Below are 16,845 nucleotides of genomic sequence, written 5' to 3' on the forward strand. Positions count from 1 at the left end.
GGAGAGGCTGATGGGAGGGAAAGGAATTTGCACGGAGCGGGGAGGAATGGCAGGGCTGTGGTTAAGGTGGAGAGTGGGGAAGTGTGGGATCTCCTCCCGCCCGCCCCACAGGAGGGTGTGACACCTCTCGGGGGCTCCAGGCTGATGTCCCCCCAAGCCAAAGGGGCTGGTCTGTGTCCCGGGCAGCTCTTGGAGCTCGCTGGGCCAACCTTTGCTCCTTCCTGGAGGTTGTTTTCAAGCTCCCGGGGAGGTTTAGGGTTAACCAGCCGCCTGAGCTGCGGGGAGCTGGCACGTCCCTGTGCAAACAGCAGCCCCCGAGCAGGCTGGGGCAGAGCTGGGGCAGAGCTGGGGCAGAACTCCGGCAGAGCTGGGGCAGAACTCCGGGCAGAGCTGGGGCAGAGCTGGGGCAGAACTCCGGGCAGAGCTGGGGCAGAACTCCGGGCAGAGCTGGGGCAGAACTCCGGGCAGAGCTGGGGCAGAACTCCGGGCAGAGCTGGGGCAGAACTCCGGGCAGAGCTGGGGCAGAACTCCGGGCAGAGCTGGGGCAGAGCTGGGGCAGAGCTGACGGCGCTGGGAGCAGCCCAGCCCAGGCAGCCGTGCTCGGGCAAGCCGTGCAGAGCTCGGGGAGCAGCCGGGGAAAGCTCGGGCAAGCCGGGCAGAGCTGGGCTCGGCCCCTCCCGGGGTAAATCCGGGCCATCCCGCGGTTCCTCCCTCTCTGTGCCCCGCGGCCACCGCGGCTGAAGCTCTGGCAGCCAGCAGGGCCGAGCCGTGATGTCAGCGCCTGGCACGGGGCAGTGCCCGGCCGTGCCAGCCGAGCTGCTCCGAGGATGCTGTGAGCTCATTCGGAGCCTCCATCTCTCCCTCTGCTCGATCTCTGCAGCATCCCCGCCCTGCTCCCCACCCTCCCCTCGCACCCCAGCCAGGCTCTCATTAGCCCTGAGCCCTTAATTAGCTGTGGGGATGGAACGGGCCAAGGCTGAGGAGGTGCTGGCCGCTGTTTGCTGTTGCCTCCCTCGCTCGGGGATGTGCGATCTGGGCTCGTTATCAGCTCCTCCCTGCAAACCCCAGAGGTGATTTCCGCGTCATTCTGCTTTAATTAGACATCACTCGTGGCTCTTCCAGCATCTGCCAGGCCCTCCTGGGCTGTGGGGCTTGGTGCTGAGGTAGCCAGCTTGTCTGTGCTGTGACAGCTCGGGCTCTGTGATCCTTCCTGCAGGGACAAGTGAAGGGATCAACACCTCGATTTTCCTTTCCTCGCCTCCAGGCAGCTCCTCAGGGAACTGCCTGCGGTTTGTGTTTTCCCTCTGGCATCAGAAATTCCAGGTCAGCAGCATTGCCAGGCAGAAAATCTCACAGTTTTTTGGCTGTGAGTGCTTCTGCCCCTCCTCGGGGAGGAAGAGGAGGTCAGGCCTTGTCGAGGATCACAGGATTAGGGAATGGTTTGGGTTGGAAGGAACCCCAAAGCTGATCCCATTCCACCATCCCAGGCTGCTCTGGCTCCTGGCATGGGACAAGCAGGGGACAAACCTGCCCTGTCCCTCGTGTTTGTGGTGACAAACCCCCAGCTCTGTCCTCCCCATCCCGTCATTCCCGTGACTCCTGTCATTCTCATGACCTCACCCACCAGATGCTGATAGAAGGAGGGAAAACAGCAACAGCCCTTTTTAAAAAAATTATTTATCTTTCCCCAGGCTGGAAAATCAAACAGCTTTCCAGCCTGGACACATCCTGTCCCCAGCAATGTCACCTTGGTGGAGCCCAAGTCCGTTTTCCCGGAGGGATCAGGGCTTGGTGTCCCCAGTTTGATAAGAGCTGGGGACATCCAGCAGCAGCCCCCAAACACCTACAGCCTGCTCTGCCCTCCCGGGCCAGATAAAACTCAGTGTCTGCGCTGGAAAGGGATAAACCACAGCCAGCTCTGACCTTGGGAACTCCAAGCCCCGAGAAATGATGATGAGGGGGAGGAAGGAGGATGAATAATCCCAGCTCTGAGCAGAGCCTGGAGAGGAGAGCTCACACTTAGCAGAGTAATTAAAAGTTCTAAGGCAGCGGAGGGTTCTGGCCTCTTTCCTTGGGAGATCAAAGCTTGTTTTGGCAGAGGCAGCGGTTAAATATATTTATAAAAAGAGCTGCCTGTGTCTGCGGGTTCCCTTTCATTCGCTTTGATATCCCAGCTCTGTGTGGAGCTCCCTGGAATCCACACGGAATGTGGAGCAGAACCCCACAGCTCCTCACGTGTGCAGCCCACGGCTCTTCTGGGAATCTCCTGGTGACTCTGGGAATTTTTACCTCCTTTTCCCATCCCTTTGGGATCCACTGGAGTGTCCAGGTTGTCAATTTACCTCTGATTTTATATCTAATGTGACCAAGAGGGTTGCAGCTCTCAGGGCAAACTGCATCTTTGGGTTTGTTTCACCTGTAGGAACCACACGAATTCACCCAAAATGTCATTTAAAGTGGATCAGTCAGGCTCCATCCACTCAGATCTCAAACGACCTTTAGTTTCTGTGAATAGAATTCGCTTAAGAAATGAGGAAGTTAAAAAGATTCAGTCCAGTTGAGTTGATCCACGTTATTTTCATACCTGTGGTTAACTCAGGGTGCATTTCCTGATTGTTGCTGTAAGAACAGATGGAGGGAAGGGGACAGGGAGCAGAGGAGGGATTTGTCTGCGTGCCCCGAACCTCTGTCACCGGTCCAGACCCTCTCAGACCGGGCTGAACCCCCTCAGATGAGGGGTGACCCCCCAGCTCCCAGCCCACCGCTCGCCCGGTGGCACAAACCCAGAGCCTTTCGCAGGTCACTTGCCTGCCACCTCTCATCCGTCAGCAGCCCGAGCTGCAGCCAGGTCCTGCTCAGTGCCCGTGAAAATCCAGCCCTGCCTCCCTCCCTGCCTGCCTGCCTGCCTGCCCGCTCCTCGGCCATGAGATCATCCCTGGCTGCCGCGGGATCCGGGATGCGGGCTGGGATTGTCGGGATCCGAGCTGGGATTGTCAGGATCCGGTCTGGGATAGTCAGGATCCGAGCTGGGATAGTCGGGATCCGAGCTGGGATCGTTGGGATCCTAACAGGGATTGTCGGGATCCGGGCTGGGATTGTCTGGATGCAGGGATCCGAGCTGGGATTGTTGGGATCCAAGCAGAGATTGTTGGGATCCGAGCTGGGATTGTTGGGATGCAGAATCCGAGCTGGAGTAGTCGGGATCTGAGCAGGGATTGTCACCTCGGGATCCGAGCTGGAATTGTCGGAATCCGAGATCCGAGCTGGAGTAGTCGGGATCTGAGCTGGGATTGTTGAGATGCAGGATCCGAGCTGGGATTGTTGGGATCCAAGCAGGGATTGTCGGGATCTGAGATCCGAGCTGGGATAGTCGGGATCTGAGCAGGGATTGGCGGGATCCGAGTTGGGATTTTTGGGACTCGAGCTGGGATAGTCGGGATCCGAGCTGGGATTGTTGGGATGCAGGTTTCGAGTTGGAGTAGTTGGGATCCGAGCTGGGATTGTCACCTCGGGATCTGAGCAGGGATTTTCAGGATCTGGGCTGGGATAGTCGGGATGCAGGATCGGAGCAGGGATCCAAGCTGGGATGGTCAGGATCCGGGATCTGAGCTGGGATTGTCTGGATCCTAGCAGGGATAGTCGGGATCCAAATAGGGATAGTCGGGATCTGAGCAGGAATTGTCGCGATCCGGGCTGGGATTGTCACCTCGGGATCCGAGCTGGAATAGTCGGGATCTGAGCTAGGATTGTCGGGATCCAGACTGAGATTGTTGGCACCTGAGCAGGAATTGTCGGGATCCGGGATCCGAGTGGGGATTGTCGGGATCCTAGCAGGGATCCGAGCAGGAATTGTCGGGATCCGAGCTGGGATTGTCACCTCGGGATCCGAGCAGGGATTGTGGCTGTGCAGCCCCGGGCACACCTCGGTGTTCCTGTTTCGGGTGTGCTTTGGGAACGCTGGAACTCAGAGCCCTGCGGGTGGCGAGGCACCAGGAATCGGGAGCAAAAAGCTGGAATTCCCTCTGGATACAAAGAATACACTCCCGTGTCCCCAGAGCACCACCCTCCCTCCCTGGCGCTCCTGCAGCTCACTCCGCTTTCCTTCTGTCCCCAGACCTGGCCCAGGGTCACCTGCAGCTGGCAGCAGACGGCAGCCCGGTGTCCCCGGCGGAGGGACAGGGACAGGGACAGTCCCCGGTGGCAGCCGTGCGCTACCGCAACCACGGCCAGCGCCGCTTCTCCATGGAGGCAAGTGCCACCTCTGTCACCTCCGGGTGTCACCTCCCCGCCGGGGTCGGGTTTGGGGCGTGGCAGTGTCACACACAGCCCTGCCATGCCCTGGGTGACTCCTGAGGGACCAGGGCAGCCCCCAGGTGTGCCACCCCTTCCCTTTGAGAGTCCCGCGGGGCTGTCCTGGCACTGCCACATCGCTGCCAGGGCGGGTCCCCGTTGGAAGTCGCCCTGTCACCAGCCTGTCCCCTCCCTGCAGGACGTCAGCAAGCGCCTGTCGCTGCCCATGGACATCCGGCTGCCCCCCGAGTTCCTGCAGAAGCTGCAGATGGAGAGCCCGGAGTTCCCCAAGCCGCTGAGCAGGATGTCCCGGAGGGCTTCCCTCGTGAGTGTCACCTGCAGGGACAGCAGGGACACAGCCCTGTCCCTGTCACCAGCCGTGTCCTGCTGTGCCACCCTGAGCCCCATGACGACAGGGCTTTTCACGGAGGGTTTGGGGAGTAAATGGGGCAAAAATCCCAACTGTCACTGCCCAGAATTCCCAGAAACCCCTCTGGAGGTGGAGCCACGCCTGGGTGGAATTCCTTCTCTTCAGTGATGTTTTCCTTCCTCTCTCACAGTCAGATATTGGCTTCGGGAAGCTGGAAACCTACGTGAAACTGGACAAACTGGGAGAGGTGAGCACTCCACGGGACCCTGGGAGGAATTAAATCACGTTTGAAGAGCAGCTCGAAGTGCAAAAATCTCCAATATTCAGGAATTTCCAGACCGAGCCTTTCTGGTGGAGCTCAGACCTGGTGCTGTCACTTCAGACGGTCCTTCCCCCACATGTTTCGGGGACACCAGTGCTGTGCCACCCTGGGACATGCCTTGTGTCCCCTGTCCCCTGCCAGGGCACCTACGCCACGGTGTTCAAGGGCCGCAGCAAGCTGACGGAAAACCTGGTGGCGCTGAAGGAAATCCGCCTGGAGCACGAGGAGGGAGCTCCTTGCACGGCCATCCGGGAAGGTGAGGCCGGCAGGGGCTTTCCCCCGGGATTTTGGGGGGATTTGGGGGTGGCTGTAACCCCCTTCCTGCCACCCCAACCCCGCTGTCCCCGCAGTGTCGCTGCTGAAGAACCTCAAGCACGCCAACATCGTCACCCTGCACGACATCATCCACACCGAGCGCTGCCTCACCCTCGTCTTCGAGTACCTGGTGGGTCTGGGGGCTTCTCTGGGGGCTTCTCTGGGGGCTGGGGGCGGTGCTGAGGGGCGGTGGGGACAAGGACAGGCTGATGTGTCCTCGCCCTGCAGGACAATGACCTCAAGCAGTACCTGGAGAACTGCGGGAACCTGATGAGTGTGCACAACGTGAAGGTACTGGGGGTGCCCAGCATGCCCTGGGGGAGCCTGGAGATCCCTTCTCCCTTCTTTTTGCCCTTTTCCAGCCCCAGCTCCCTGCCACCATAAATAAAACCCCTGTGCTTGTCCCTTTCTGTGACATTCCCACCCCCAGGGGTCTTTCCCGCCCATCCCATCGAGATTCCTCCAGCCAGGTTTATTTTCCCCACCCCAAATGCAACCCCATCCTCCTCCTTCCCCCGCAGATCTTCATGTTCCAGCTGCTCCGCGGCCTGGCTTATTGCCACGGCAGGAAAATCCTCCACCGGGACCTCAAACCCCAAAACCTGCTCATCAACGAGCGAGGGGAGCTCAAGCTGGCTGATTTCGGTGGGTGAATCCCTCCGGGGGGCAGCACAGGGGGACAAAAAGGGACAGCTCCTTGATGTCCATCCCTCCCACCGGCAGGATTAGCCCGGGCCAAGTCTGTCCCGACGAAAACCTATTCCAACGAGGTGGTGACGCTGTGGTACCGACCGCCCGATGTGCTGCTGGGCTCCACCGAGTACTCCACGCCCATCGACATGTGGTGAGGCACAGCTCCCCACCCCGAACGGAGCTTCCCGGGCTCTGCGGGGCCGAATTGGGCATTGCCAGGCGTGTCCTCCCGGGGCTGGGGACAGGAGAGGGTGGGGAGCTCTCCCGGGGTTGTTTTCTGTGTTCCTGGGGTTCTCCCTGCACAGTTTTCCCTTTCCCCTGGGGTTGTTAAAACCAGAATTTTGGGGGCTATCCCAGAGCAGAAAACCAGAATTTTGGGGGCTATCCCTGTGCAGTTTTCCCTGTCCCCTGGGGTTGTTAGAACCAGAATTTTGGGAGTTCTACCAGAGCAGTTTTCCCTGTCCCCTGGGACTCCCCAAAGCAGTTTTCCCTTTCTCCTGGGGCTGTTAAAACCAGAATTTTGGGGGCTCTGCCAGAGCAGTTTTCCCTTTCCTCTGGGGCTGTTCAAACCAGAATTTGGGGGTCTCTTCCAGAGCTGCTTTCCCTGTCCCCTGGGGCTCCCCAAAGCAGTTTTCCTTGGGGCTGCTAACACCAGAGGTTTGGGGGCTCTTCCAGATCTCTTGTCTCTGTCCCTTGGGGCTCTTCCAGGGCTGTTTTCCCTGTCCCCTGGGACTCGGGCTCTTGGGACCATGCCAACCCTGTCGGGGTGAACGCTGAGCAGGAGGAACCCTCCTCCTGCAGCCCATTTCCCTTTTCCTGCAGCCCCTTTCCCATTCCCTGGAGCTCATTTCCCTGTCTTGGAGCCCATTCCCCTCTCTTGGAGTTCATTTCCCATCTCCAGGAGCTCATTTCCCATCTCCCGGAGCTCATTCCTCTCTCCTGGAGCTCATTTCCCTCTCCTGGCACTCATTTCCCATCCCCTGGAGCTCATTTCCCCATCTCGGAGCTCATTTCCCATCCCCTGGAGCTCATCTCCCATCTCCTGGGCTCATTTCCCTATATATCCCGGAGCCCATTTCCCCTGTCCTGGAGCTCATTCCCCATCTCCTGGAGCTCATTCCCCTCTCCAGCCGCCTCCCCCCTGCCCCGGGCGCCCCGCGGGGATTGTCCCCCGCTGACCCCGGGTGTCCCCGCGCTCTAGGGGTGTCGGCTGCATCCACTACGAGATGGTGACGGGGCGGCCGATGTTCCCCGGCTCCACCGTGAAGGAAGAGCTGCACCTCATCTTCCGCCTGCTGGGTGAGCTGTGCTGTGCTGTGCTGAGCTGTGCTGTGCTGTGCTGTGCTGTGCTGTGCTGAGCTGAGCTGTGCTGAGCTGTGCTGTGCTGTGCTGTGCTGAGCTGAGCTGTGCTGAGCTGTGCTGTGCTGTGCTGAGCTGAGCTGTGCTGAGCTGTGCTGTGCTGTGCTGTGCTGCGCTGTGCTGTGCTGAGCTGTGCTGTGCTGTGCTGAGCTGTGCTGTGCTGCGCTGTGCTGAGCTGAGCTGTGCTGTGCCCGTGTCCCCGCGCGGGGGCAGTGGCTGTCCGCGGGACAGAGCGGGGTGGCCGTGGGGCGGGATGGGATGGGATGGGATAATGGGATGGGGTGGGATGGGATGGGATGGGATGGGATGGGATGGGTGGGAAGGAGTGAACGGGGTGGGATGGGGTGGGCGGGGGTGGAATGGAGTGGGAAGGGGTGGGAAGGAGTGGGATGGAGTGGGATGAGGTGAGTGGGAGTGGGATGCGTTGAGAAGGAGTGAACAGAAGTGGGAAGGAGTGGGATGCGGTGGGATGGTGTGGGGTGAGGTGAACGGGGATGGGATCCAGTGGGATGGAGAAGATGGGCTGGATGGGAGTGGGATGGGGTGGGAAGGAGTGAACGGGGTGGGATGAGGTGAACGGGGTGGGATGGGGTTGGCAGGACTCGACTGGGGTGGGATGCGGTGGGATGTGTGGGAGGAGTGAACGGGGTGGGGTTGGTGGATGAGTGTGGGATGGAGTGGGATGGGGTGGGTGGGAATGAACGGGGTGGGGTGGATGGGAGTGGGATGGGGTGGGATGAGGTGGGATGGGGTGGGATGGGGTGGGAGGATGGCAGGGATGGGGGTGTGGGCAGGAATGAACAGGGGTAAGATGAAGTGGGTGGGAGTAGGATGGGGTGGGAGGAGTTGGGAAGGAGTGAACGGGGGTGGGATGGGGTGAGAAGATGGGAGTGGGATGGTGTGAACGGGTGGGAGGGGGTGGAAAGGAGTGGGATGGGGTGGGAAGGAGTGAACAGGGGTGGGATGGGGTGAGAAGGGATGGACTGGGGTGGGCAGGGATGGGGGTGTGGTCGGGGATGGACTGGGATGAGCAGGAGTGAACAGGGGTGGAATGGGGTCAGCAGAGGTGGGCAGGGATGTGCTGGCGTGGGCAGAGGTGGACAGAGGTGGGCTGGCATGGGCAGGGATGGGCTGGGCTGGGCAGGGGTCAGCTGGCATGGACAGGGGTCAGCTGGCATGGACAGGAGTGGACAAGGGTCAGCTGGCACGGACACACACTGCCCACAGCCCCTCCAGGCTGGCACAGCTGGCAGGATGAGCTGTTCCATGTGACAATGCCAGCCCCCCAGGGACACCCACGCCCTCTCTCGGGGTCAGCAGCCCCACTCTCTGAGCTTTCCCTCCCTCCCCAAGTGCCCATGTCCCTCTGTCCCCTGCAGGAACCCCCACGGAGGACACCTGGCCTGGCATAACATCCAACGAGGAGTTCAAGGCTTACAACTTCAGCCAGCACCGAGCCCAGCCGCTCATCAACCACGCCCCGAGGTAGCCCTGGAGCAGGGACAGGGACAGAACGGGTCTGATGGCTCTGCAGGACAGCCTGGGGACAGCCCAGTTCGATTTCCTCGCAGTGCCACTTGTCCCTTGCCCTGATTATCGCAGTCCCTGTGCTGCAGTCACCCTGCAGCTCTGGTTTTATTTCCCCTTTCCCCCAGGCTGGACTCGGAAGGCATCGATTTGCTGACAAACCTCCTCCTGGTGAGTGCTGGAGCAGCTCGGGGGGTGAGAAAGGGAATTGCTGCGGGGAAGGAGCAGGGCAGGAGGGGAGCTGTGGCTGCAGAATGATCCGTGGAACTCCAGAATATTCCATGGCCCTCCAGAATAATCTGTGGACCTCCAGAATAATCTATGGACCTCCAGAATAATCTGTGGCTTTACAGATTGATCCATGGCCTTCCAGATTGATCTGTGGCCTCCCAGAATAACCCGTCGCCTTACAGAACAATCTGTGGCTTTCCACAATGATCCGTGGCCTTTCAGATTAATCCATGGCTTTCCAGAATATTCTGTGGTCCTCCAGAATAATTTGTGGCCCTCCAGGATATTCCATGCTCCTCCAGAATGATCCATGGCCTTGCAGAATAACTCATTACCCTCCAGAATAATCTGTGGCCCCCCCAGAATAATCTGTGGCTGTCCAGAATATTCCATGCCTCCTATGAAAATTCCATGCCCTTCCAGAATATTCCATAGCCTCCAGAATGATCCATGCCCCTCCAGAATTATTTGTGCCCCTCCAGAACATTCCATGGCTATCCAGAACATTCCATGCCCCTCCAGCTGTGCCAAACCCCCTCCTAGGAAGGGTGGGGAACCCTCCTTTCCCCCCTGTCCCCTCGGAGACACAGGGAGGTGACACAAACCTGGCGACCCACGAGGTACAATGTGACCAGTGCCTCCCAGTGCTCCCAGTGTGCCCCGTGCCTTGGGCACTGGGATGCCAGGCTGGCCATGCTGTCACCCCCCTGGGACGGGCAGAGGTGCCCAGATGTGGGGTTGAGATGGGATTTCAATGGGATTTCAATAGGATTTCAATGGGCTTTCAATGGGATTTCAATGTGATTTCAATGTGATGATTTCACATTGAATCAATGGGGTTTCAATGGGATTTCAATGGGATTTCAATGGGATTATTTCAATGGGATTTCAATGGGATTTCAATGGGATTTCAATGGGATTTCAGTGGGATTTCAGTGGGATGATTTCAATGTGATGATTTCAATGTGATGATTTCAATGTGATGATTTCAATGTGATGATTTCAATGTGATGATTTCAATGTGATGATTTCAATGGGGTTTCAATGGGATTTCAATGTGATGATTTCAATGTGATGATTTCAATGTGATTTCAATGGGATTTCAATGTGATTTCAATGTGATTTCAATGTGGATTGATGGTTTCTTCTGGGGTTTTCTGGGTTTTTCCTTGGTGCAGTACAGAGCCAAGGGCAGGATCTCAGCCCAGGCAGCCCTGCAGCACCCCTACTTCAAGAGCCTGGGGGAGCGAGTGCACCTCCTGCCTGACAGTAAGTGCCACCTGTCCCCTCCCAAAATCTGCCAAAATGGGCTCCTGGCCCCTCCAGACACCTCTTTGCTCACCTCCTGCAGCAGGAATTATTCAGGGCAGCAGCATTTGGTGTCTGGGGGAGTGAGGGGTGATTGGGGTGGGAGAGGGAGGGAAGGGAGGACTGACCCCTGGCTCTGCCCCCTCTGCCCAGACGCCTCCATCTTCTCCCTGAAGGAGATCCAGCTGCAGAAGGACCCTGGGCAGCGAGGCTCAGCCTTCCAGCAGTCAGGTAGGACGGGGGAGAGCTGGGATTGCTCAGGGAGGATGGGAAAAAGTGGGATCTTGCAGGATTGGGGAAAAGGCAGGATCTGTCAGGTAGGATGGGAAATGCTGGGATCGCTCTGGTAGGATTGGGGAAAAATTGGGATCTCTCAGGATTGGGGGAAAGCTGAGATCTCTCAGGTAGGATGGGAAAAGCCAGGATCTTTTAGGCAGATTTGGGGAAAAGCTGGGATCTGTCAGGTAGGATTGGGGGGAAACTGGGATTTCTCAGGATTGGGGGAAAGCTGAGATCTCTCGGGTAGGATTGGGAAAAGCTGGGATCTCTCAGGACTGGGGAAAAGCTGGGATCTCTCGGGCAGGACAGGAAAAGCTGAGATCTCTCAGGTAGGATGGGAAAAGCTGGGATTTCTCAAGACTGGGGAAAAACTGGGATCGCTTAGGTAGGACAAGAAAAGCTGGGATTGCTCAGGTAGGATGGGAAAAGCCAGGTTCTTTTAGGTAGGATTGGGAAAAGCTGGGATCTGTCAGGTAGGATTGGGGGAAAGCTGGGATCACTCAGGTAGGATGGGAAAAGCTGGGATTGCTCAGGACTGGGAAAAAACTGGGATCTCTCAGGTAGGATGGGAAAAGTCAGGTTCTTTTAGGCAGGACTGGGGAAAAGCTGGGAACTCTCAGGTAGGATGAAGGAAAGCTGGGATCTCTCAAGTAGGATGGGAAAAACTGGGATCGCTCAGGTAGAATGGGAAAAGCTGGGATTGCTCAGGACTGGGGAAAAACTGGGATCTGTCAGGTAGGATTGGGGAAAAATTTGGATTTCTCAGGATTGGGGAAAGCTGAGACTTCTCGGGTAGGATGGGAAAAGATGGGATTTCTCAGGTAGGATGGGAAAAGCTGGGATCTCTCAGGTAGGATGGGAAAAGCCAGGTTCTTTTAGGCAGGATTGGGGAAAAGCTGGGATTTCTCAGGTAGGATGGGAAAAAGTGGGATCTCTCAGGTAGGATGGGAAAAGCTGGGATCTGTCAGGTAGGATTGGGGAAAAATTGGGATCTCTCAGGATTGGGGGAAAGCTGAGATCTCTCACGTAGGATGGGAAAAACTGGGATTGCTCAGGACTGGGGGAAAGCTGGGATCACTTAGGTAAGACAAGAAAATCTGGGATCGCTCAGGTAGGATGGGAAAATCTGGGATCTTGCAGGATTGGGGAAAAGCTGGGATCTGTCAGGTAGGACTGGGATAGCCAGGATCTCCCCCAGGATGGGGCTGGCACTCTGCTGCTCCCAGAAAAACCCCAAATCTTCTCCCTATTACCTCTTTAACCCACCAATCCCCCCTGGCCATCCTCCTTGTCACCCGCCATGGTGCTAAAGTCCCCTCTGGGTGTCCCGAGGCACAGCTGGCTGCTCCAGGAATTCCAGAGGCTGGGAATCTCCTCCCCAAATCCCCCTGGGGGCTCTGAAATCCCTGCCGGACCCCCTGACCCCTCTCTCTCTCTCTCCCTTCCCCAGCCCGAGGGAAGAACAGGCGGCAGAGTATATTTTAAACTCGCAGCTCGCGTTCCCCTCGTCGCCATGGAGATGGAAGCGCGGAGAGAGGAGAGAAGTGGCGGCTCGGGCAGGATGTCACCGCGGCTGTCCCCAAACCCACAGCACCCCCCGAGCTGCCAGCCGTGGACCTGTGGCCTTGTCCCCCGTCCTGTTGTCCCCGTTGTCCCCACGGAGAGATGCTCCAGGGAGGAGCCTGAGCTGTCCTGGGAGGGGTTGGGATGGCGGGGAGGTGACTCCAGCCCTGTGGGGTTCGTGGGGTTTGGATTTGTGGGATTCCGAACCTGAGCTGGGGATTTGTGGGATTCCAGTCCCCAAAAATTTGGATTTGTGGGATTCCAGCCCTGAGATTTGTGGGGTTTGGATCTGTGGGATTCCTGACCTGGGCTGGGGATCTGTGGGATTCCAGACCCCAAAAATTTGGATTTGTGGGACTCCAGACCTGGGATTGGTGGGGTTTGGATTTGTGGATTCCGAACCTGAGCTGGGGATTTGTGGGATTCTGAACCTGAGCTGGGGATTTGTGGGATTCCAGACCCCAAAAATTTGGATTTGTGGGATTCCAGACCTGGGATTGGTGGGGTTTGGATTTGTGGGACTCCAGACCTGGGATCTGTGGGATTCCAGACCCCAAAAATTTGGATTTGTGGGATTCCAGACCTGGGCTGGAGGATTTGTGGGGTTTGGATTTGTGGGATTCCAGCCCTGGGATTTGCAGGGTTTGGATTTGTGGGATTCCAGACCTGAGCTGGGGATTTTTGGGGTTCGGGTTTGTGGGATTCCAGACCCCAAAAATTTGGATTTGTGGCATTCCTGACCGGGGCTGGGGGATCTGTAGGGTTTGGCCCAGGCAGGAGTTGCTGGAAATCCACCTTTGCTCAGACAAGCTGCTCTGGAACCCCTGGGGGTTTTGGGGACACCACGCTGGGACTGCTGGGAGCACAGCTGGAGCACAGGGCAGCCCTCCCCTATTCCCCTCCCCTCTGCCTGCAGAACCCCTTTTCCTCTCCCTATTTTGGTACCCAAATCCTGTTGGGGATGGAGCAGGAGCCTTCCCATCGCTCCCCCACCCCTGTTCCCAAATCCCCGAATCCCCAAATTCCCAAATCCAGCCTTTTGGGATGTCCCGAGCTGCAGGAATGGGGTCAGAGCCCTTTCCTCACCCCCATCCCATCACCCCCGGAGCACATTGGGGTCCCAGAGGGGTCTCAGGCACATCTCCCCACCCCACAGCCCCCATCCCAAATCCCCGGGCTGCTCACGCCCACCTCGGGAAGGGGGAGAAGTGCCAAACCTCCCCCAGCTCAGCTGCGGGCGCCAGAAATAGCCCTGGGGAGGAGCTCAGCATCCCAAAATCCCCTCGGGGTGGAGCCAGGGCCGGGCAGACCCTGCTGGGATGGATGCCCTGCTGGCCCAGCGCTGCTCCGGGGGGATTTTCCCTCTCCGAACATTTTGGGGACAAATCCCTCCCTGCTGCAGCTCCCAGTGTGAGCAAAGCAGGAGTTGCTGTGCTGAGCAATATCCACATCCATGGCTTTTGGGATGATCCATTCCCTCTGGATGGGGCCAGGGCTCTCCGGAGCTGGACAGGGCTGTGGTTGTCACCTGGGACCGGGAGTGGCACATTGCTCTGGGATCCAGATCTCCACGGGGCTGGTTTTGGGATCCAGATCTCCATGGGGCTGGTTTTGGGATCCAGATCTCCATGGGGCTGGTTTTGGGATCCAGCTCTGCATGGAGCTGGTTTTGGGGCTGGTTTTGGGATCCAGCTCTCCATGGGGCTGTTTTTGGGATCCAGCTCTCCATGGGGCTGTTTTTGGGATCCAGCTCTCTACATGGCTGTTTTTGGCATCCAGATCTCCTGGGATCCAGCTCTCCATGGGACTATTTTTGGGTTCCAGCTCTCCATGGGGCTGTTTTTAGGATCCAGCCCTCCATGGGGCTGTTTTTAGGATCCAGATCTCCATGGGACTATTTTTGGGTTCCAGCTCTCCGTGGGGCTGTTTTGGGTTCCAGCTCTCCGTGGGGCTGTTTTTAGGATCCAGCTCTCCATGGGACTATTTTTGGGTTCCAGCTCTGCACGGGGCTGTTCCCCCTGGAGCAGGGAGTGTTTCTGCCCTTCCCTCGATTGTGTGATTCCTCGGAAAATGCGCAGTGGGAGGAAGCTGTGAAGACCCTGGAGCTCCCCGGGGGTTCCTCCTCTCCTCTCCCCGGGAGCTTCCCGATCCCACCGAGCTCTGTCCCAGACAAACATCCAGACGGCTGCATTGTTTGAGGTTTGCCCATCCCTGCTCCGCTCCCTTCCCGCTATTTCCAGGCTGAATTGTTCCTTAATTGTTTCCAGTTGATAGGGAAGAGCAGGAACAGCCCCAGTGACCATTCAGGGCTGTGGTTTCCCAGTCCCATTCCCAATCAGGACAATATTTTCCCATTCAGGACAATATTTTCCCATTCCCATTCAGGACAATGTTTTCCCATTCCCATTCATTGCAATATTTTCCCAGTCCCGTCCCCATTCAGGGCTGTGTTTTCCTGGTCCCAATTCTGATTTTTCCAGGGAAGCAAAGCCTGGGAAAAGCAGGAACACTGCATTCCCTGTTGGGAAACTCATCCAGGATTTTCTTTAGGAATTCAGGTTTATCCAGGGGAGCAAAGCCTGGGAAAAGCAAAAACCTTCCCTTCACCCTTCCAGCCCATCCAGGATTTTCCTGAGGAATTCTGGTTTATCCAGGGGAGCAAAGCCTGGGAAAAGCAGGAATTCTCCCTACATCCTTCAAACCCTTCCAGGATTTCCTTGAGGAATTCTGGTAGATCCCATGGAGCAAAGCCTGGGAAGAGCAGGAACCCCCTCTGCACCCTTCCAGCCCATCCAGGATTTTCTTGAGGAATTCTGGTTTATCCAGAGGAGCAGAGCTTGGGAAGAGCAAGAATCCTCCATTCCTCCTTGGGAAGCTCATCCAGGATCTCCTTGAGGAATTCTGGTTTTTCCAGTGGAGCAAAGCCTGGGAAAAGCTGGAATTCTCTCTTGCACCCTTCCAGCCCATCCAGGATTTCCTGGAGGAATTCTGGTGGATCCCATGGAGCAAAGCTTGGGAAAAGCAGGAATTCTCCCTGCACCTTTCAGCCCATCCAGGATTTCCCCAACCCATCTCAGTGCAGTTTTCCTGCTCCACCAGGTCAGATATTCCTGCTGGAATGTCAAGGCAAACCGCTGAGGAAGCCCCTGGAGCCAGGAGAACATTCCCAGGATCCCAAAGGTGCTGCTGGCTCCTGTTGATCCTTTCCCAGCTTTTCCCTTTTCCCCCCCAAATCCCCCCAAAAGGAGAAAACATTATTTATCAGCCCCCAGTGCTCCTGGCAGCCCCAATTCCAGATTGGGGAATTCTTCCAGGGAATTTGCCATTTTTCCAGGGATTTCATGGATATTTCATCCCCACTGTGTGTCAATATTTGGTGCCCTGAGCCTCACAGCCTGGAAAAAAAGGGAATTTCAGGCAGGCAGGGATAAAATCCCAAATTCCAATCCCTCTTCTCCACCTCTGGGATAACATTCCAGTCCTTCCAGATCGGGTTTGTGAGGAGAGAAATCTCCTGGATCCCATAAAATCCCCTGTGCCTCCTCCAGGTTTTTCCTCTGGAGTTCCCATGAAAATACTGGGAATTTCTGTGGCTTTCCAGAATTTTTTTCCCTCCCTAATTTTATGGATTCTCCCATCCACCACGCCGAGGAGCAGCTGCCACTGCTGGCAGAAGGAAGTTGTCGCTTTGTCTTCCACGAGTTTTTCTTGGAATTTTTCCCCCTTTTTTTTTCTTTTTTTTCCCAGAAAACGGGAGTTTTTTGGCCGTGCCCTCAGGAAAAGCTGTATTCCTGGTATTCTTTTGTCTCCCGAGCTGACGGTTGGGTAGAGGAATATAAATAAATCAGTGTGCAGAGGGAGGGCAGTGCTTGGGACAACAATGACATTTGGAGGCAGAGCTGTTCTGTTCCATCCCATCCCATCCCATCCCATCCCTCCATTCCCACATGGATCCACCTTTCCTGAGCCATTTGGAGATTTTCAAACAGCAAAACTCCTTTGGATTTTGGAGATTTAGGAGAAAATATTTTTTTTTCCTCACTCTTTACACATGAGGGGAAAAAAAAAAAAGGAATTCCAATTTTTTGGGGTTTTTTTCCCACCTGATCCCAAAAGGTTTTGGCTCTGCCCAGCTGCTCCAGCTGTGCTGCACATCTGTATACTGAACTAATGTAAAATTGGGGTTTGGATGTCCCTGTGAGCGATGTCTGGGCATAAATAAACTAAAAAAATCCCCATTTCCTCATTGCCTTCCTCCATCCTGCTCATCCTCCAGCAGGAAAAATCAGTGGAAGAGGTCAGGATGGATCCCCAAACTGTGAATGTTCTCCGGGGTGATCCGTTGGCAGGAAAAAAAAAACAAAAAAATGTATTTAACTAGTGCTGTACAAATGAAAGATGCGTTTTAAAATAAATGATTTTAAAGATTTATTCTGAAAGAAGTAATGATTTTTTTTTATATGTATATATATATAGAGAGAGAGGGGGGAAAGTTTTTCTGGAAAAAATGGAAAGGTTAAAAAATATTTTAAAAAATTAAAAAATAAAGGATTGTATCCAGGTATCAATCTCGTGTCTGGATGTTTTA

The 16,845-nt window shown here is 56.3% G+C and overlaps 1 protein-coding gene across 2 annotated transcripts in view; it reads left to right on the forward strand.

Moving 5' to 3' along the window:
* The window catches only part of CDK18 (cyclin dependent kinase 18), a 31,352-nt gene extending 18,687 nt beyond the window's left edge, over window positions 1-12,665 (forward strand). For both annotated transcript variants that reach the window (XM_085044382.1, XM_085044381.1), the window contains exons 3-16: window positions 4,115-4,248; window positions 4,490-4,615; window positions 4,851-4,907; window positions 5,124-5,238; window positions 5,333-5,427; window positions 5,526-5,588; window positions 5,819-5,942; window positions 6,021-6,141; window positions 7,192-7,289; window positions 8,729-8,834; window positions 9,005-9,047; window positions 10,286-10,376; window positions 10,569-10,646; window positions 12,145-12,665. In XM_085044382.1, coding sequence (XP_084900508.1) covers window positions 4,115-4,248; window positions 4,490-4,615; window positions 4,851-4,907; window positions 5,124-5,238; window positions 5,333-5,427; window positions 5,526-5,588; window positions 5,819-5,942; window positions 6,021-6,141; window positions 7,192-7,289; window positions 8,729-8,834; window positions 9,005-9,047; window positions 10,286-10,376; window positions 10,569-10,646; window positions 12,145-12,179 — 1,286 coding nt within the window. In that variant the 3' untranslated portion in view covers window positions 12,180-12,665. The remainder of the gene's footprint in view (window positions 1-4,114; window positions 4,249-4,489; window positions 4,616-4,850; window positions 4,908-5,123; window positions 5,239-5,332; window positions 5,428-5,525; window positions 5,589-5,818; window positions 5,943-6,020; window positions 6,142-7,191; window positions 7,290-8,728; window positions 8,835-9,004; window positions 9,048-10,285; window positions 10,377-10,568; window positions 10,647-12,144) is intronic.
* The last annotated feature ends 4,180 nt before the right edge of the window (window positions 12,666-16,845 follow it).

This window comes from Lichenostomus cassidix, unplaced genomic scaffold (genome assembly GCF_008360975.1).
Source record: "Lichenostomus cassidix isolate B80296 unplaced genomic scaffold, HeHo_3.0 unassigened_scaffold_chr26, whole genome shotgun sequence".
Classification (NCBI taxonomy): domain Eukaryota; kingdom Metazoa; phylum Chordata; class Aves; order Passeriformes; family Meliphagidae; genus Lichenostomus; species Lichenostomus cassidix.